Source organism: Odocoileus virginianus, chromosome 17 (genome assembly GCF_023699985.2).
Source record: "Odocoileus virginianus isolate 20LAN1187 ecotype Illinois chromosome 17, Ovbor_1.2, whole genome shotgun sequence".
NCBI classification, from domain to species: Eukaryota; Metazoa; Chordata; class Mammalia; order Artiodactyla; family Cervidae; genus Odocoileus; species Odocoileus virginianus.
The window spans coordinates 52,622,564-52,642,546 of NC_069690.1; the positions used below are offsets into that span (position 1 = coordinate 52,622,564).

Below are 19,983 nucleotides of genomic sequence, written 5' to 3' on the forward strand. Positions count from 1 at the left end.
TGTTTTTGCCATTAAAGGATTTTGTCTTGGGCTGGGCCTAACCGAAGGCTGACTCCAGACCCTCATGAGTGGCCTCTGTCACAGAATATACTGAGCCTCAGGCCCCCAGTCCAGGGTCACGGGCTCCGTCCTTGGAATGAGCCCCCTGCTGGGCCAGGTGTGGCTCTTGGCTCCGCCCAGGAGAAGGTCACAGTGCAATGGAGGAATTCAGGGATTCAGCAATTTTCACGGCATGAGGAGGGGGGCAGTGGTGCAGGCCGTGGGGGAGCAAGTCGGCACACGCTGGACCCTCTTTGGCCAGGGGGCCGTGTGGGACAGGCTGGGAGAGGCAGCTCGGAGGTTCTCAGGCCAGAGGTTGGATGGCTTTCCCTAACTCCAGGGGGTTAGGGCTTCCTCCTTTCCCCTGGAAGGAGTTTCTTGTTGCACTGGAGGGAATGAATGGATGGAGCCAGTCTGTGGGCTGGAGGACTGCTGGGAGGAGATGAACCTGAACAAGGCTGGGGGCAGGCCTGGTTGTCGAGCCAAGCACATTCTAAGAGTCAGGCACCCTGCTCAGTACTCTGCTGTGTCGCCTCACTTAGCTCTCCCAGCAACTCTGGGGGCTGAGTACTCATTTCCATCTGATGGACAGGAAACCCGGGAATCCAAGTACAATGACCTGTCCCAGGGTCACACAGTCAGTATGTTACAAGTTGGGAGTGTACCTGGTTTCTGACTTACAGATTTAGACATGACTAGAGGGTGAACCGGAGAAGGCAATGGCAACCCACCCCAGTACTCTTGCCTGGAAAATCCCATGGGCAGAGGAGCCTGGTGGGCTGCAGTCCATGGGGCCGTGAAGAGTCGGACACGACTGAGCGACTTCACTTTCACTTTTCACTTTCATGCATTGGAGAAGGAAATGGTAGCCCACTCCAGTGTTCTTGCCTGGAGAATCCCAGGGACAACCGAGCCTGGTGGGCTGCCGTCTATGGGGTCGCACAGAGTCAGACACAACTGAAGCGACTTAGCAGCAGCAGCAGAGAGTGAACAGCACTTGCTTGGTGGCTCAGCGGTAAAGAATCCTTCCTGCCAAGCAGGAGACCTGGGTTCGATGATCCCTGTGTCAGAGAGATCCCCTGGAGAAGGAAATGGCAACCCGCCCCAGTATTCTTGTCTGAGAATCCCATGGACAGAGGAGCCTGGAGGGCTACAGTCCATGGGGTCACAACGACTCGGACATGATATAGCAGCTACACAACAGCAGAGGGTGAACAAGCCAGAGATCGTGATTGGATACACAGCACAAAGGAGAGAAAAGCCCAGATCAAGGGCTGTGGGCGTTTCCAGCGTGGGCAGCCGGTGCTTCCGGTGCAGGAACCACGGCCTGGGGACAGGATGATGAGTTTAGGGGGTGGTGCCCATGGGACCCCACGGCTCTGGGGCTAACATCTCCTGGGGTTGATGGCACCAGCTGATAGCAAACCTCAGCGGGCTGTTTGGGTGCAGAAAGAGAGGAATGGCCATTGCACTGTCCTCCCCCATGCCATTCGGCCCCTGGCACCCTCTGGACAGCCAAGCACTTCCTGCTCCACCCTGGCTCCCACAGCAAACTCTCACTCTGGGCCCAAATTAACCTATTGTTCTCCCTCCCATCCACTTCCTCCTGCCTCACGAAAATCTCAGCTAGACCCAATTTCTTTTCCTTGTCTGCGGTAACACTGAAGCAGACTTTAAGACCAAATAAAGACACAGATGTGGGTCCTAGGGCAAGGTCCCAGAAGGCAGGGACCATCCCGTGTGTCCCGCCATTGTGGGCCCCAGTGTCCGCGACTGTCCCTGGCCCAGTGGGCACCACTGCTCCTGATGCCTCACGTGCTGTGGTTGGCACACCGTGGGAGCTCCAAGTAAAGGGCAGCCTGCCAGCTTTCGTGCTGAACTCCCAGGCTGCCCTGCTGGGGACACCATCTGGACCGATCTGGAGGTCCAGCTCGAGTAACCTTGCTTTTCCCTTCTCAGGTGCCTGGCAGGCCGATGACAACGTGGTGAGTCGTCGAAACACGCAGCGCCGGCGCTTGTCCTCCGGAAGCCTGGAGGACCCCGAGGACAGGCCCTGTGTGTGGGGGCCTCTGGCCGTCTGAGAACCCCCGCCTGTGTACCAGGGCCCTCCTCCTGTCCTCACATCCCTTCCTGGCCTCACTGCACTGCTGACCTGCTGGGCATCCTCAGCAAGATACGTGGAGACTCTTTAGACCCACGTGCAAGCTGGATGCTTGAGGGCACCTGCTCCTTCTCCCAGCCTTCTTCCGCAGTCGTGATCCTTCCCCTCTCAGAAGGGACCAGAAGCCTCCTTGCTCCTTGAGGGCTAAAGCCACGGGATGAACTGCAGCTCCTGAGACCCTCTGCAGAGACTTTTTGAAAATGTTTCCACCGAATCTTGGCCTTCAAATGGAGCTGAGGCCCATGGACCGGCTGTTTCTTGTGCATCTTTTTTCTCCTTAGGCGGGTAGACCAAGAGGACTCGGCGTTTGCGTGACTTCATTACAAACAGCTAGCATTTTCTGGTCTCTGGGACATCATGACCAATCTGAAACTTCCAGTTCGGGGTGGGGGTTTGGGGGATGACTCCTGCAAAAAGGGAAAGCCATATTGCACTAGAAGTGGAGTTCCCCCTCAAAAAGTGTTAGGAGCTCCTTTCTCAAGGACAGGAAACAGTGGCAACCACTGGAAGGTTGGTTGGGAAAACAGTTCTTGCTTCTTTCTGGTGGCAGAGGCAGTGCCTCATGTGTCTGTCTGCTTAGGAAGGAGGCTAAATCTTGCTTGAATCTGAGAATCCCTTAGTTACATGGCTCCCTTCTGGAGGGTTATTTATGATCAGGTGCACTCAAGAAGGCCTGGGACTCCAACCTATGGTGACACCTCCAAAACCATTTGACCCCTTCTATGTGCCAGGCACATGTTAGGGCACATGTTAGGAGTGGTATCACATTTCATCACTACCGCCCTGTCAAGTGGCCTTCTTATCCCCACTGTAGCCATCTCCACCCTCTTTTCTTAAATATTTGAAGAAACAGGTTGAGAAAGGGGGTGGACCGCTGATTCTCAATTGGTGCCCAGGAGCCCCAAAGTAAGTTGGGGAAAGGGCTGAGCTGGGGCCAGGGGTTGTCCAGGGGGCTCCCCTCCCCACCCGTTGTCCTCCCCTGCCTCCCCCCCGCCCCGCCAGATCTGCTGAGCCTGATTGGGAGGCGGGTACTACCTTCCATAGGCTTATTAGAGATGTAGAGGTATTGTTCAAATTATGTGTCCACCCCACCCCACTCCAGTCCTGTGTAGGACATATAACTGACACCCTGAAACAGCAAGGCCAGACTGTAAGCTGTTGACCGTTCGTGTCTCAACACTGGTGTTATCACTGGATTCCTCCTGGCTCCCAGATAGGTGTATGGTCTGCCAGCTTTTGGAAGAGGTCGTTGTTAGTGGAGCCTGAGACTGGGAAGCAAAGCTGGTTCCAACAGTTTGCAAGGCAGATACATGATTGACAGAGCCCTAGGATACGTCCACCACAATGACCTGAATTAATAGTTGGTATTGTGGCCCTCGAAGAGCTTTTCAGGTCCTTCCCAAGGCCTCGAAGCGAGCCCAGTGCCCAGGGGACCCTTCGAACCTTCCGTGTAGTTTCTTTGCGCTGCCAGGCAGGTGGTGACCCTCACACTGCTTGGTGGCTGTGGTTTACATCCTGCTCTGGGGGTGGGGAGGCCTATAGTCCCAACAGACACTACACAAGCCAAGCCTGAATCTCTGCCTCTGTCTTGAGTTTCCTGCATCCACCTTCTCTGAAATCCTGCAGCGGACTCTGCCATTTCAGGCGCCACTTCATGTCCTTTCTCTCCCCGAAACATTCGTATGGCCCCTATCATATTTAAGATTTGAGCAATAACCCCATTTCCTGATTTCCCTGAGATTTGAGCCCCAGAAACGTGAGGGAATGGGGACCTCCCTGAGCCTGGGGTGGCGGCATTCAGACCCACCTGCTTTCCCGGCAGGTAGTATTCACAGTGTGCTGTTACTTGAGATGAAGGCGAGGCAAGTAAACAGGAGCCACGGCGGCCAGGAACCCTAAGAGGAAGCCATTGTCTTCACCCCTTCTGGAGGGTCTGCCTTCTCCTGGAAGAGGCTCAGAGAGATTCCTCAAGGCCTTGGCTCCATAACCAAGACTGACCTGGGTGAGAAATGGCTCTTCATGCCTGCTTCTCAAGACAGTTCCTGCTCTCTCCCCAAGCCCCTCACCTCTCTGCTCTCATTTAGCTCTTTGGCAAGTAGAACTTTCACTGGTGGCCCAGTGGTTAAGACTCTGCACTTCCACTGCAGGGGGTGCAGGTTCGATCCTTGGTCTGGGAACTAAGACCCTGCATGTCACATGGTCTGACCAAAGAGGGGGGGCAAAAAAAAATTCCTAGAAATAGCCCATCTAGAGAGGCTGGTCTTCAGCCTGGTCAGGGAACAGGGCAGATGCCCCAGCCATCATCTGGATACCATCATGTTGTAAGCAGGTGACCCAGAGAACCTGTGACAGGGCCTGGCTTCTCCCACGAAGGCACAGACTCCCGAGTTTGGGGTTCCTTCCTGCCATGCTCAGGTCTGAACTCACCTGTGAGCTCACTTCTGAGTGGTGCCATGACCCTGGCCTCCTCGAGCCCTTTTTCCTTCCCCTACCCAGTCCCACCCCACCCCCAGAGGTCATGCCCACGCTGAGGCATCTCCTGGGCACAGATCCACACACTGTAAGCCATCTCACCTGAGAAGAGTTCGTGTCCTGTCCACCTGATCTCGGCATGCTGGTTTCTCACTTTGCTTTAGGATCTGCACACCTAGTACACGGGAGTCTGTGTGTCCTGTTGTGCCATCTGTGTACCCCTCACTCCCCGGAGTACACGTGTGGGCACACTACAGTGGGGACATCAAGGATGCAACATTTATGGATTGCTGCATGATTCTTAAAAATGAATAAAACTGTTGACAAGGGAAGGAGAGCCGTTAACTGCGCAGCTGGCTTATTTGTGAAAGTTTCCGTCTCACTTTCTCCAACACTTTATTATTTTTCCTCAAGACAAGCTGGATATGAAGGAGTGAACTAGGACAAGGGATCGGGAAAGACATGTTTCTGGATGGGAGTTGACTGTCCCCTGGCCTGGGCGCAGCTCCTGTGCAAAGGCGTGATAACGAGCCCTCCCCTCAACCCCCACCCCCTGCCCTTAAACCGGAGAACTTCCAACTGCAGCTGCTCAATAATTGAAGAGCAGGAAAGCTGGTGACTGGAGGGAGGCTGGGAGAAGGGAGGAGGACGGACTATAGTCCGCTGTTGGTCCTCATCACTTAAAGGTTGGTGAAATTAACGGAGCAAATGATCCTGGTAGGGGAATTTGGCAAGGGCATGGCTTTTCTGGGTACCACCCACTGGCTCAGCTTCCTAGGCTATCTTGAAGGGAGGGAGAGGCACTTCCGAAGTAGGTTCTGGGATGTCAACTTCTGGGAACCTTGCTGAGGATGGGGCTGTGAGGGAGCGCTTACCAGGAAGCATGGATTACCCTTCCCGCCATGGGGGTGTCTGCGGACCTAAGCGGCAGGTGGCATCGGGGAGTTAGACCTGCCTGCGGGCACCACTCGACAATCAGGGTCGGGAGACCGGGATAGGCCGCAGAAACGTGCGGAAGTGCCACTCACAACCCAGAGAGGAAAGGAGAACCTCAAGCACGCGGTCCCCGAGTCTAAGCCGCTCCCAGCCTTGGCCTCCGCGCCCCAGGCTGCGTCCCAGGAGCCGTCTGCACCTCGGAGCAGCCCAGACAGGAAGGTGTGGCGGTGGAGGGGGTAGGGCGGGAGTGAGGTTCCCGCAGGGGACGGCTCACCCGGCGCCCCCGGGGCCTCGGCTGGAGCGCCGAGCCGCGCGCCTCTCCGAACCCTGCGCGGGGCCCTTGCGCGGGAATGTTTGGAGCCGGGACTCGGTGGCGGGTAGGGGGCTGCGTGGCGCGGGAGAAGGCGGCAGGAGGAGGGAGTTCGAAGAGAGTTACCGCCAGAGAGAGTGTTAAGAACCCGCGGTCCCCTTGGAGACACACTGACCAATGGCAGAAGCGGAAGCTGTTTATAGGGGCGGAGCGTCGCCATGGCAGCAGGAGAAGCCTTCGGAGCTGCTACTTAATGCCGGTCCCCCGGCCTCTGGCGTTCAGAGAGGCGCCGTCGGGCGTGGGGGCGACAAGGACTGCTGGCTGGGCCCTCGAGCTGGGGGTGGGGGGGGGTCAGAGAGCCGCAGGGGGTGGGAGGAACTTCTTCCAGAACATTCCTTTGGCCCGTGCTGCGCTCTGAGCCAGGTAAGGGACGGGGTGGTCTGCCGGCCGCGGAAAGGGAGGGCGTCGGCAGCAGCCTGCTCTCCCATCCTTCCCCGACGGAAGTGGCGGGCCCGGGAGACTGACATTAGAGAAGTTTGGGGGACACTCACTTCCCGCGCCCCTGTAATTCTCTATCCTGTTTCCTTCCTTCCTTCCCCTTGCTCCCTCATCCTAATAGCCCTTTTAAAAAGATACTGCCCTCCTGGGCTCCTCGCCCCGTTTCCATTTGTTATGGAGGGAAAGGAGAGCGGTTGATTTCCCACTCTTGGGGAGAAGAGAATGTCCTCGGATGTCCCTTACACTCTTCCCTCGTTTGGCTAATTAAGTCTCCTCTAAAACTTCAAAGAGGAAAAGAGCCTGGCGGACCCTGCGGAGGTTGGACCCCCCGGGCACAGCTTCTGTTTCCCAGACCAAGGCAGTAAAAGATCCTCCCCAGCTGCGGGGACCATTTTAGAGGAGCCCCTCCCCACTCCTTGCGCACAGTCTCTCGTCGGGGGTGGGGGAAGAGGACTCAGTTCCCCCTGTGGTCCCCGCAGGCACCTCATTCAATTCGGAGGAAGCGACCCCCCGGGTCGCGGGATGGAAGCGCTCTTCCGGGAGGCTGTGTAACTCGAGCCGCGGGCGTCAGCGGGCCAGAGAGCTCGGTCGGCCACCCTCGGCTCGGCTCGTGGATGTTGACCGCCCCCTCGGAGAGTCCCCACAGATATGGCGGAGAGCTGGCTACGCCTCTCGGGGGCAGGGGCGGCGGAGGAGCCCGGGCCGGAGGGCGGCCTGGAGGAGCCCGACGCTCTGGATGACAGCCTGACCAGCCTGCAGTGGCTGCAGGAATTCTCTATTCTCAACGCCAAGGCTCCCGCCCTGCCCTCGGGGGGCGCCGACCCCCACGGCTACCACCAGGTGCCAGGCTCGGCCGCGCCTGGGTCTCCCCTGGCGGCTGACCCCGCCTGCCTGGGTCAGCCGCACACGCCGGGCAAGCCCACGTCGTCGTGCACGTCGCGGAGCGCGCCCCCGGGGCTGCAGGCCCCGCCTCCCGACGATGTGGACTACGCCACCAATCCGCACGTGAAGCCGCCCTACTCGTACGCCACGCTCATCTGCATGGCCATGCAGGCCAGCAAGGCCACCAAGATTACCCTGTCGGCCATCTACAAGTGGATCACGGACAACTTTTGCTACTTCCGCCACGCTGATCCCACCTGGCAGGTAGGGGAGCCCCTCCAGCCCGTCCCACGCTCTCGCGTGCTGGATCCGCAGGCGCCATCGAGCCAGGGCCGGAGGGAGGAAGGCCGTCGAGGAAGGACCTCTAGGGAGCCCAGTGCTTGGAACTGCCCCCACTCTGACTTCAGAGAGGAAGGAGGGCGGATGTTCAGAGGGCTTTAGGGGTGTTGAATTTGAGGTTCAAGTGAAAAGAACTTGTCCCTCATCCAGCAGGCCCAGTCCAAAGACCAGGGCTGAACTCTGCGTGGATGCTGGCCCCCTAGAGGGAGGTTGATGGACTGAGGGACACATTTTTGTCCCAAGTCCTAGAATTCCTAGACACGACCCTGCTCCAGGCCAGTTTGTCAGGGCCGGACTGGAATCGGAAACAGGCTCTACATCCTGCCTGGTTTCAGTTGGCTGGAGGAGGACAGGGAGGGGAGAGGGGCTGTGCTCTGGGGTTTGAAAGCCAGCTGTGTCCCTGTGGAAGGGCTGTGGGGCCTTCCTAAAGCTATTGTCCCAGCCCCCACCCCAAACCCTCCCCAGTTTCCTGCCGCCACTCCTCACCCCCACCCTTCTCATCAGCCTCCCTGGGGGGACAATTACCTGAGCCAGGTGCTTTCCACAGGGGCTGTGCCTCTCACGCTGGCTTCATGTTCCAAGTCTCCAGAACCTGGCGCAGAGCAGCCAAGGGGCCCAGGCCGCCGTGTAAACATCCCAGTCTTGTCAGGGGACACTGCCCACCTGCCGGCCCCACCGTCCAAGCCCCAGACCCTTGTTTCCCAGCGTGGTTGGGACTGTGCACCCAGGCATGAACCAAGCAGGGTAGTGATGGGAAGCTGGGCACACCTTGCCCTGAGCATCTTTGACCATCAGCATCTTCGATCATCTGCCTCGTGGAGACAGAGACCCAGGATGCGTGGATCACTCCCTGTGGCACAGGCCACAGGATCGCAGTTCCAAGCTGTTCCACATTTGCTTAGGCTCTGACCCGGGGTGCAGTACCATTTGTAACCTTAGTGAGAAAGCAGAGACGCCACCCTACCCCAAGCCTGAGAGGCCCCAGGAATGAGCGCTATGCTCTTGGCCCTCTTGGCTGGGTAATAATCAACCGAGGCCTCAGAGCCTGGAGTGGGAGGAGGGGGGTGTTGGGGGTGGGGGGTGAGGGCCCAGACCAGCGGCCGGCTCTACAAACAAGGAAAATCATCAGATTCCACCACCCCCCCCACACACACACACACACTCACACCCACTCACTGACTTCACAAACAGAGGCCAGCCAGGCCCAGGCAGAGAGAGATGGCCGTCCAGGCCCTGGGGGAGCCGAGGCCTTTGGCCAGAGGCCGCAAGCGGCAGGGGAGGGGAGGGAGGGCAGGACAGGGTGGCACTGAGAGCCATCCCGCGGCTCAGGGCTCGGATGACTGAGCAGGCAGATATCCTGGCAACAGGGAACAAAAGCCCCCGACAGCACTCCTGGCTCCCCGTGCCCCGTGGCTGGTGTCCCAGAGCCTCCTGGTCGGAGCAGCGCCTCTGCCACCCTCCATCCCTCCCAGTGGCCCCCGTTGGAGAGAAACTGGTGGGGGGACTGGCACTGGATGCCCCCCATCCACGACCCTGCCCACTCACCCGCCCTCCTCTCCTCTCTCCCTGTGTCCAGAATTCCATCCGCCACAACTTGTCCCTGAACAAGTGCTTCATCAAGGTGCCTCGGGAGAAGGACGAGCCCGGCAAGGGGGGCTTCTGGCGCATCGACCCCCAGTACGCGGAGCGGCTGCTGAGCGGGGCCTTTAAGAAGCGGCGGCTGCCCCCGGTCCACATCCACCCAGCCTTCGCCCGCCAGGCCGCGCAGGAGCCCAGCGCCGCCCCGTGGGCCGGGCCGCTGACCGTGAACACCGAGGCCCAACAGCTGCTGCGGGAGTTCGAGGAGGCGACCGGGGAGGCGGGCTGGGGCGCGGGCGAGGGCAGGCTCGGGCGTAAGCGCAAACAGCCACTGCCCAAGCGGGTGGCCAAGGCCCCTCGGCCCCCCAGCACCCTGCTGCTCACCCAGGAGGAGCAGGGCGAGCTGGAACCCCTCAAGGGCAACTTTGACTGGGAGGCCATCTTCGACACCGGCACTCTGGGCGGGGATCTGGGCTCGCTGGAGGCCCTGGAGCTGAGCCCGCCGCTGAGCCCCGCCTCACACGGGGACGTGGACCTCACCGTCCACGGCCGCCACATCGACTGCCCGGCCACCTGGGGGGCTTCAGTGGAGCAGGCTGCTGACAGCCTGGACTTCGACGAGACCTTCCTGGCCACGTCCTTCCTGCAACACCCTTGGGACGAGAGCGGCAGTAGCTGCCTCCCCCCGGAGCCCCTCTTTGAGGCCGGAGATGCCACCCTGGCCACCGACCTGCATGACTGGGCCAGCGTGGGTGCCTTCTTGTAAGAAACCAGGCCCTGCCCCGCCCCCTCCGGACAGCACACACGTCTGGGCCCAGACTGCCCCCCAATGCAGGCCTATGGACACCCTACTGCCCAGGCAGGGGCTGGGCCAGTTCTCCCAAGGCTGACCCCACAAGGACACAGGGCCCCCAGCCTGGGCCATGCTCAGATTCCAGCCCAGGAGGCTGAGAACTGGGACCTAGGACCAGAGTTGCTGCCTCCCCTCCCCAACCCCCCATACACACAGTGTTTCATTGATCCACTTCTTCCCGGCCCCAGGGACACACCGGGCCCCTGCAGTTTGAGAGCTGCAGCTTGGAGGGTCCCTGCCCAAGCTGGAAACCACAGTACAGGGTCTGTCCCAGAGCATCTTAGCTTCAAGACTTCTCCCTCTCCGGCTCTCCTCCCCAGGTCTCTATCCAGAGAAAGTTCCCAGGTACAACAAATGCTAATTAGATGACTGCAAATTAACCCCCTAGAGGCCTCTCCCGGCAGAGCTTCCCTGGGGCCGGGGCCGGCAGTACGTGGGGCGGAGCTGGGGAAGGGGGGCAGAGAGAGGAGACTGAATCGAGGTCGGGGTGCCGGGTGGAGCCAGGAGATTTTCTAAGGCCTCTGGGGCCTTCTGGCCCCATCTCTAGAGGTATAAATCCCTAATCTTTGAGCCCAACTTGAGGCTGCGAGCAGCGGGGAGTTGGGTTTCTGCGGGGTTGGGGACAGGAGCAGCCAAGCTGCAGAGGGAAGGGGGGACAGAAAGACTAATGTAGTGAGTGTAGCTATAGCTGAGGCTTAACCGGGAGGGACGCGGTGCTTGCTAGAACCACTGGGACCAGGAAGCGGGGGGATCGCCCCGCGCCCCCTGCCTGTGCGTGTGCAGGGGAGTGCCTTGCTCCACCTGAGCCCCTTGGGCTGTGTCCCACACCCACCCCCCTGCCCCGCGGGGCAACTTAACTTTTTCATGAAAAGTTATTTACAGTAAAACATTTTTAAAAATAAAAGTTTTAAAAATTTTATAATGGACCTGCTTGCAAATTTGTTTGGGGGAGAATGGAGGCCAGTTTTTTGGGGGGGCTTCACTGCCAAGGGGGAATGGCTGGGAGGAAGATGGTGCGGGTGGGGGACACCAAAGGCCTGCAGAGTACCAGCTGATGCCCTCCCCATGACCTCTGTGTCACCAGAGACAAGGACTGAGAGGCAGCCCTGGTGGGGGGGGCCTGCAGCCAGCTGTAGCACCTCTCTATCTGTGCAGTGGGGAGACAGCACCTATAGTCCCCAGGGGGCAGGCAGCAAAGGAGGCGCAGCCCCCTCCCTGGCCCTGGGGACTCAGAAAGGCCCAGCTTGCCCAGGGCTTGGTTCACGTCCCCCAACTCCCCCACCACGAGGGCCTGCCCGGGCTCGCCTGCGGTCCTCGCCTGGGCCTGTCTCCAGCTCCTCCCTTCCTCGGTCCCTTTCTGGAGGGACAGGGTGTGAGGTCAGAGGGCCCCAGCCCCAGGGCCCCTACTTCCCACCCTGGGGTGCAATCACCCCACCCGGCACCTTCCCTCCAACACAGACTGAGGGTGAGGAAGGCCACCAGGGAAGATGTAGGACAGGGTGCCTAGACCCTACCCTCCCACCGCCAGGTTCCAGCCCGTGGGGAACCAACCTACCAGAGCTCTGATGGGGAAACTGAGGCACAGGAAGTGGGTGACACTCAGGCACCTTTCAACCCCCTGGCCCCAGCTTTGCCTGGAACCCATCACTCCCCATCCCCGACCCCCACTAGCCCTGCCAGCCCTCTCCCATGGTGCACGGCCCCTTCCCCCAGCACGCGTGCGCGCACACACACAGGCGCAAACAGAGGCGCTGTCCCACACAATCCTGCCCAGCCTCCACGGACCCCTTTCTCCCGAAGCCCCTTTCTTTCCCTGCACTCGAGGCTGGCTCCTGGCCAACCTGGCATTCCCCGGTTAACTTGCTGCTTTCACTTGCTAATTATTCCAAATATTTCAGAAGGGCGCTCACAGTACAAGGCCAGCGGGCTGGGGCCTTACTGAGCTCAGAAACCAGCCTACTACTCTCTTCCCGCAGCTCGCTGAGGAGGCTGCCCAGCCTCCCTCTTGAGACAACTGCCCCCTGCCCCAGCAGTGGCTCCCTCCCTCTCCCCACCACCCACCAGCCTTCCTCCCCACGTTCCCCAGCACTGGGGGAACCCGGGGGCTCCAGGCTCTCCACTGGTCCCCAGGATCAGCCTCCAGCCCCCTTTGGCGGGGGTACAGCCTGGATTGACAGAGGGGGCCTGTCACTGTCCCCCCTCCTCACCCTCTGCCTGGGCCCATCCTGGGGGAAGTGGGGCAAGGTCAGGGTGCAGATGAGAAAAGGCTGAAGGAGCCTCTGGTTGCCAGGAAGAACCACCAGGAGTTGAAAATCCCCGTGCCTGAGGCTAGTGTCTCTGGCGGGGGTGGGGGCAGGGTGCAGGGTGGGGCGGCAGGCATCAGTACTTCTAAGGGTCCAAAGACACTTTCTAGGAGCCGCCAAAGCTGAGGGGGGGCTGTGAAGTAGGCCAAACACTTCCTTGCAGTGATGAGGGGAGGAGGGAGTGAAGAGTGGGAAGCGTGAGTATCAGATCCTGTCCCTCCTTTTCATTCCTGCTCTGACCGTCGGCTGGGTGGCTTTGTAAAAAAGATGTTCGGGGACTTCCCTGGTGGTCCAGTGGCTATGACTCCGTGCTCCCAAAGCAGGGAGCCTAGGTTCGACCCCTGGTCAGGGAAGTAGATCCCACATGCCACAGACAGACCAGGTGCAGTCAAATAAATAAAAATATTTTTAAAATTAAAAATATAAAAATGACGTTCATTTACTTCGGATTTATTTGTAGGTTCAATGTAATCCCAATCAAAATATATTGTGCACCATTGACTAAGTTGCAGAGAGGATGCTCCATTAGTACTAAATACTTTAGTGTGTATTTCCTTAGAACAAGCACATGCTTTCATGATAACCCTAGTACCATCATCACAATCAGGAAATTGACACTGACTTGGTAATCACATCTTGCTGGCCCAGTAATGCTCTTCTCCATTCCAGCATCTAAATCCAGGATCCCACGTCGCACTGAGTTGTCCTTTCTCTTCTGAGCTGTGTGGCTTTGAGCTCATGACCCATGTCTCTGAGCAGATTTCTCATTTTCTTTGATGTCTGCTTCTTTTTTGGCTGTGCTGGGTCTTGGCTGTTGCGTGGGCTTTCTCTGGTTGTGGCAAGCAGGGACTACTCTCTAGCTGTGGTGCACGGGCTTCTCCTTACAGTGGCTTCTCTTGTTGTGGACCACGGGCTCTAGGCACATGGGCTTCAGTAGTTGCAACTCCCAGGCTCTAGAGCACAGGCTCAGTTGTCGTGGCACACGGCTTTAACTGCTCTTTGGCAGGTGGATTCCTCCTGAATCAGGCATCGAACCCATGTCTCCTGCCTTGGCAGGCAGATTCTATACCACTGAGCCACCAGAGAAGCCCTGATCCCCACTTTTGAGGTAAGAAGGGTCACTTCATTCTCAGGTGTTAGGAACAGTCCCTTCTCAAAGCAAGAGGCCACCCTTCTGTCTCCTAACTTGCCACCTTTTCCCCATCATCTCTTCCTCATGGATCCCCGAGCCAGGAAAGTGATGAAGGGGGAAAGGGCAGGAGCTCAGGCTTTGGGAGTCCTCCCCCATCTGTCTAGAGCACATCCCATTCCAAAGGACCGACCACTCCTGGCTCCCGTGACTCTCAGGATGTCTGGAGGGGTCCCCCCCAGGATGGGGTCTCATGCTGTCCTGGAGCAAATGGGTCAGGCCTCCTGCAGAGCTGGGCCCAGGGCAGGACACACTCTCCTGCCCATCATGCCTCCCCCACCCAGGTGCTCTGGGCACCCAGACCTGCAGAAGGAAGAGTGAGTGGAGGGTGGGAAGGGAGGCCTGGGAGGGCCGGTGGGGGCCGGTGGGGCCGGCGGTTAGGAGTCAGGCGCACTTCCGTCCCCATCCCTGGCTGAGGCCCAAAGGTAAACAGGTGTATTTGGACTCCTGGCAGGGGACAGGGGGCTGGCCCCGCGGGGCAGGTCTGGGCCTGCCAGAGGTGGGGATGTGGAGAGAAGCCTGCTTTAACAATGGGTGGCAGAGTGGCCCTAGGTCCTGCTGACACATTCTTGTGTGCTGAAGAGGAAAACACAGGTCACAGGGAGGGAAGGCATTGGCACCGGGGAGGGGGCTTTGGGAGGCCACCCAGGCGGGGCCTGCACAGGCCAGTGTCAGCCAAGGAGGTGCCTGGAAGCCCCGGGGGGTCACCTTCCTCCTCGGGCCCCTGTGTCTAGCCCACTCCGAGGCTCCCGGGTGGGGACAGGTCGGAGGCATTGTGACTGGCTTGCTGGGGCCTGAACTTTCCCTGTGTCACGGTCGGGCAGGGACGAGTGGAGGGTACTGTCCCCCAGAAGCCAACCGGACGGTACAGCAGGGCAGGGAGCGGCAGGGTACACGTTCACCAAGCCAGGAGGCTGGACTGCAGGTCTGGCTGCCCCCCACTCCAGCCCCCAGATGCCACTCTGAGGGCAGGACGGTGGGGTCTGAGACCCAGACCCTCTTTTCCCTGGAAGGAAGCAGCTCACTAAGCTCCCAGGAATGCAAGCGCTCCAGGAAGTGGGGAAGCCTGGCGCCTTTCCCGCAGCCCACACCACCCACGGCCCCTGAGGCCCTTTGAAGCCGCAGTGGATTGCCGGCAGTGCTCCCAGGGCTGCTGTTTGCCCAGGGAATTAAGTTGAGGCTGAGAGGTTGCCAATCTTTCTCCACCCCTCACCCAGCCACCCACCAGCTCTGTCAGTGGCTCGTCCCCTGCCCCCACGCTGCACACCAAGCCCTGTCCCCAACCCTAGGGGCACCCCATTCCCTCCAACTTGCCTAAAGTGAACTATGGACAGGGGGTCGAGGGCTGCGGCAGGATGGCATACAGACCCCACCACTGAGAGTTTTCATTCTCAGGAGCCCATGGGCCTGTAGACTCCAGCAGGCTGATAACCTGAAGCATTCCTATATCTGCAGCATCAAGGACAGGCCCCAGCTTCCGAAGCACTGAAGGAATGAATGCACAAATGAATGAACGAATGAAGGAGCCATCTGAGCAGATCCACAAAAGGTAGAAAAACAGCCGAGTCGCTTCAACAAAATGTGACCGCAGACAGTAAACACTAGTGGGGTCATGGTCACTGGGCCCAGGGTGCTTTCTGATGCTCTCAGGGGTGCAGAGCATTCTGTCCTGGGGGGGGGGCGGCCTTTGAGGAAAGCCCCATGCTACCCTTTGCTGATCCTGTGGGTCTGGGTGGGGTAATAAAAGAGGGAGGGGGGCCCTGATGCCTGCTGAAGCTGAGTGGGATGTGTGGCAGGTATGAGCCAGGGGAGGGGGGAGGGGGAGGGGATACCGGATGAGGGACTGGAGGGAAGGGATGGAGAGAGGTGGGAGAGCCCTGGCCTTTCTCATTCTTATCTGCTTCTCCAGTCCCCAGCTCCCCTGGGGCTGAGACCCTGGGAATGAGGACCACAGAGGCCCAAGAGGCAGGGCTGGTAGGTGGAACCGGCATTCAAGCCCCCTCTCTCCCATCTTTTCTTACCCCACCCAAATCCACAGGGTCAGCAAATGGCCTTTGACCTGTCTGCACCTGGCTACAAAGTCACCAGGTCAGAGGGGTGCCCAGCTCATCTGTCCCTGCGGGCCCCACCCCGAAGGGCACCAGGATGGGCCACTGAGCTTGACGGCCTTGGAGCCCAGCTACCCAGAGTCTAAGCTCAGGCTGAGAGCTCAGTGAGGGGCCTGAGAGTCCCCCGTGCCTGCTGTGTAGCTAAAGATTAAGCCTGGCCTGGCAGAGGCTGCCTGGGAGGCTGGGCCTGCGCTGAAACTGTGCCACAGTGCTGGGCGCGCTTGGGCCCGCCAGTTCAAGGCCAGTTTTGGAGAGAGGCATGGGGCGGGAGGACCTCACAGAGGGCCAGGACTCAACCCCCAACCACATTCCCCCGGCCTCCCTAGGCTCCCTACTCCACCTGTGGGTTCTGTTGGGAGGGGGACACAGAAGGTCTCCCAAGCAAAGAGGAGAAAAATCACAACTAGGCCCACAGGAGATGGTGACCCCCACCCTGGCCCCCCACCTGAACGGTCAGCGCATAAGCTCTGCTATCCTGGGGCTCAGAAAGCTCTTCTCTGAAGGACAAGTCACCTCCCAGACTCCTCCACGTAGATGGCCCACGGTGACCTCCAAAGTGACTTGGGAAGAGACAGGTATGAGTGACAATCAAAGATGTGGCTACACAATGAAAATGACCCCCCACCCCAGGGAAAATGGAGGGTGGTTTGAAGGTGTGGAGAGTGACAGACACCGGTGGAATTCCCAGGGCGTGGGTAACCTTGTGAATTAGGAAATGAAGCAGAGCCATTTGGGAGAGGGGAGAGGTGACCCTGGCATTAGCCCTGTCCTGGCGCAGTCACCCCAAGGCCTTCAGTGGAGAGAGCAGAGTCTGTCGGTTAACCAGTATGGAGCTCCAAACCGGAAGGATTAGAGCCAAGACTAAGACGCAGTGCCCCGGGACCTCACGAAGGTAAAGGCTGTCGCCCAGGCACATGGACCCTTCCAGAAGGAGGATCAAAGAGGAGAGCAGAGGGTGAGGACAGAGCCTGGAGAAGGGCCACCCTTGGGGCGGGAGGGAGCCTCTTACCTCACCCTGCCTCCTGGCCCCCTAGACACACCTACACAGACACTCCTGTGCCTGGAGGTGGGCCGCCCCAGCGAGCCGCAGTGAGAGTCGACAGGTCAGGGTGGGCTCCGAAGGAAGCCAGCGTTTGCCCCGCAGGGCTCCTGGCCTCCCACGGGTCGTCTCATTAGCACCTTGGGGGTAGAGCCCAGAGTCTAAGAGCAGGTGGCAAACTCCAGAGCTCAGAACAGGGCGGAAGGGAGGAGAGGGTCAGCTGTGGTGAACACAGGCCCAAGTGAAGCTGTTTTATGATGAGGTGACTTGCGTGTGCCCGCAAGAGAGACGGGGCTAGCCCGGGGAGAGGGTGGATCGCAGATGCTGGGCAGACAGGATGCTGGGAGAGCAAAGGAAGGGCCCCTCTGGTGGGAACAGGAGGAGGTAGGAAGGGTGAGCCCTGCCCCAGCCCAGCAGAGCAGTCACTCTGCAGCGCCTCTTGCTGAGGGAAGATGGTGATGGTGGGGAGTGGGGTGGGGAGTCAGGGGCGGGGGAAGGGGGCTATGCTGGGGTGCGTTGAGAGGACTGTGGGGACCTCTGATTCCAGCTCCAGCTAGTGTACAGTGCAATGGGTATAAGGAGGAAGGAGCGAGCTGGAGTGACGTGGTAGGGCACTCAGGAACCTGGAGACAGAAAAAAAAGGAAACAGGAGGGACTTCCCTGGTGGTCCAGAGGGTAAGACTCCAGGCTCCCAATGCAGGGGTCCGGGTTCTATCCCTAGTCAGGGAACTAGATCCCACATCCATCCCAGCGACTAAGAGTTCACATGCCACACGCAATGAAGATCCCGGCAACTAAGACCCAGCGCCGCCAAAATAACTAAGTAAATAAACAGAAAGGAACAAGTACATGGGGTAGCCAGCCATGGCCTCCTTGAGACTCTGCAACCAATGTAACAGGTCCACAAGATCTCCTGCCTCCAGCTGGCAGGACTCGAGGGGATTTCCCACCTGCAGGGAGGACGCCCCGGTCCCAGGTGCTAGAAACCCCAGTCAGACATCACCTGGTTGCCTGGTCAACGTTTCCTTACACCTGTGGACCACAGTCTGCATGGACACAAATATGGGCAAGACCTGGTCTTAGAGAGATTTCCTGACCCCCGGAGTTGGGCAGCAAGGTGGGCTTGCCAGGATAACTCTCCAGTTTCACTCCCAGGATCGGGCAGAGTGGTCTTCTCAGGCCTGGGAGGCCACAGGGAGAGGCCACTCACTGTCCTCTGAGACCGGTGGGCGGTGGTGTCACTGTTGCCTAAGTGGGGAATGCAGCATGAAAGGGAAGGGAAGGGGGAGTCAGGCTGGCGGTAGAGAGAGTTTGAGGCACACAGTTGAGGGATGGCTGGGAGGCTTCTGGGTATCGATGGATGATTCTAGGAGACTCAGCTTTGAAAAGGCACCCCAGTGTGTGAGCAGACCCCAGGCAACCCCTCCTGCCCCTGCCCCCACTTCCCAAGCAACAACCACTCGTTTGACTTCTACCACCACAAGGCAGTTTTTCCTGTTCTAGAATTTCATATAAATGGTATCAAACACTTTGTACTCTGTGTTTGGCTTCCTTCACTCAACATATCAGTTTTGAAATTTAACTACCTTGTCACATGCAGCGGTAGTTTGTTCCTTTTCACGGCTGAGTAGTATTCTACCAGTCAACTACAGCAGTTTGTTTATCCATTCTTTGCTTGATAGATATTTGGGCTGCTTCCAGTTTGGGGCTATTGTGACTAAAGCTCCTGTGAACATTCTTGTACAAAGCATTTTGGGTTTGTTTTTTTTTTTTTGGTCTGAACCATGCAGCATGAGGGATCTTAATTCCCCAATCAGGATCGACTCCAAGCTCCCTGCAGTGGAAGCCTAGAGTCTTAACCACTGGACCACTAGGTGAGTCCTAGGGTGTTTCTTGTTTCTTTTCAGGACTTCCCTGTTGTCTTGAAATTAAGAATCCAGTCTGCCAATGCAGGGGACACGGGTTCTGTCCTCTTCCCACCTCATGCCCCAGGCTCATGCCCTTCCCCTACTGCCAGCACAGACTGCCCACCTCGGGGCTCCTGATTGCTGCCTGGAGTTCACGTTAGTTGGGGAAGGTCGTGAGCTGAGACCTGAGCTCCAGGAACCGTGGTGGGTTGGCTGGGCCGCTGGCAGATCCCAGGATCTGCAAGCCTAGGCTCTGGGGCAATGCTGGTCTGTTTGCCCCCTTTGCAGGAGGCAGGGGGCACCTGGAATGGTTCTCAGTCATAGAGGCATAGATATTTAGTCTGCAGGAAATGTTGAGAACTTTCTGGTGTCACCTGCAGAAGAGGAAACTGAGGCACAGAGACAGGACAGGGCTCTGAGGATGTCAGCACAGATGGGTTGGCTTCTCCTGGGCACTACTGGCTGGGGGACCCACCTGGACCTCTGCCACCTCTCCACTCACTGCCATCCTCCAGTGCCCTTGATTTCACCATGTTGGCATTGCGGGCCTCACCTGCTGGATGGGGAGCTCCAGGAAGGCAGAGGCAGTGCCTGGTTCTCCATGGCACCTGCCAGGAGCTGGGAGTGGCGCATGGTGTGAGCTCAACAGAGCATTGCGGAACGGATGGAGGGGGTGGGAGCGCAAGCCCCATTTCTCAGTGACTTAGAGCCAGAAGCCAGCGCTCTAAGCTGGGCAGACTGTGGAGAGCCAGGGGAAAGAAGGCTCAGTCTGCCCTCCCTGCCCTCAGGGACCCCAGGCCTTGCCTCCCAGCTCACCCCTTCTCCTTGGCCTTATTAAAAAAGCCCCTGAAAAAAAAAAAAAAAGCCCCTGTTGAAGATGTGATTGTGTGTGTTGCCCCGCAGGTGGTATACATGGAGAACTGCATATGCTGATCACTGGTCTCTCTGCTCATTCATTCATTCAATGAATACCTGAGGGATGGGAGGACTCCTCCATGGAGTGGTGGGCACACACACAATAGAAGACCAAAATCACAGAGCAAGTGGGTCCCAAGAGTGCACTTGGGGAATTTCCTGGTGGACCAGTGGTTAGGACTCCACACTGCAGGGGGGCACAGGTTTGATCCCTCGAGCAGTGTGTTCAAAAAAAGAAAAGAGAAGAAAAAGACACTTGAATGAGCTCACTTACATTTGGCATTTAGAAAAACCACCAAACTCAGAGAAAAAGATCATATTTGTAATTACCAGAAGCAGGGGTGGGCCGAGGAGGAATTGGAGAAAGGTGGTTAAAATGCTACAAACTTCCAGTTATCATATAAACAAGAGAGATGTAATTTACAACACAACGACTCCAGTTAACACTGCTTTG

General features: G+C 58.4%; 2 protein-coding genes across 4 annotated transcripts in view; both read left to right on the forward strand.

Annotated features, from left to right (window-relative positions):
- The window catches only part of RNF157 (ring finger protein 157), a 74,747-nt gene extending 69,730 nt beyond the window's left edge, over nucleotides 1-5,017 (forward strand). For 2 of the 3 annotated variants that reach the window (XM_020915557.2, XM_020915559.2), the window contains one exon: nucleotides 1,999-5,017. In XM_020915557.2, coding sequence (XP_020771216.2) covers nucleotides 1,999-2,120 — 122 coding nt within the window. In that variant the 3' untranslated portion in view covers nucleotides 2,121-5,017. The remainder of the gene's footprint in view (nucleotides 1-1,998) is intronic. The other variant, XM_020915558.2, reaches the window with a different exon arrangement.
- A 1,189-nt stretch (nucleotides 5,018-6,206) lies between these two features.
- On the forward strand, nucleotides 6,207-10,990 carry FOXJ1 (forkhead box J1). Its single transcript, XM_020915590.2, has 3 exons — nucleotides 6,207-6,341; nucleotides 6,896-7,562; nucleotides 9,214-10,990. The coding sequence occupies exons 2-3, from the start codon at nucleotides 7,065-7,067 to the stop codon at nucleotides 9,979-9,981; spliced, it is 1,266 nt and encodes a 421-aa protein (XP_020771249.2). The 5' UTR covers nucleotides 6,207-6,341; nucleotides 6,896-7,064; the 3' UTR covers nucleotides 9,982-10,990.
- Nucleotides 10,991-19,983: the final 8,993 nt, after the last annotated feature.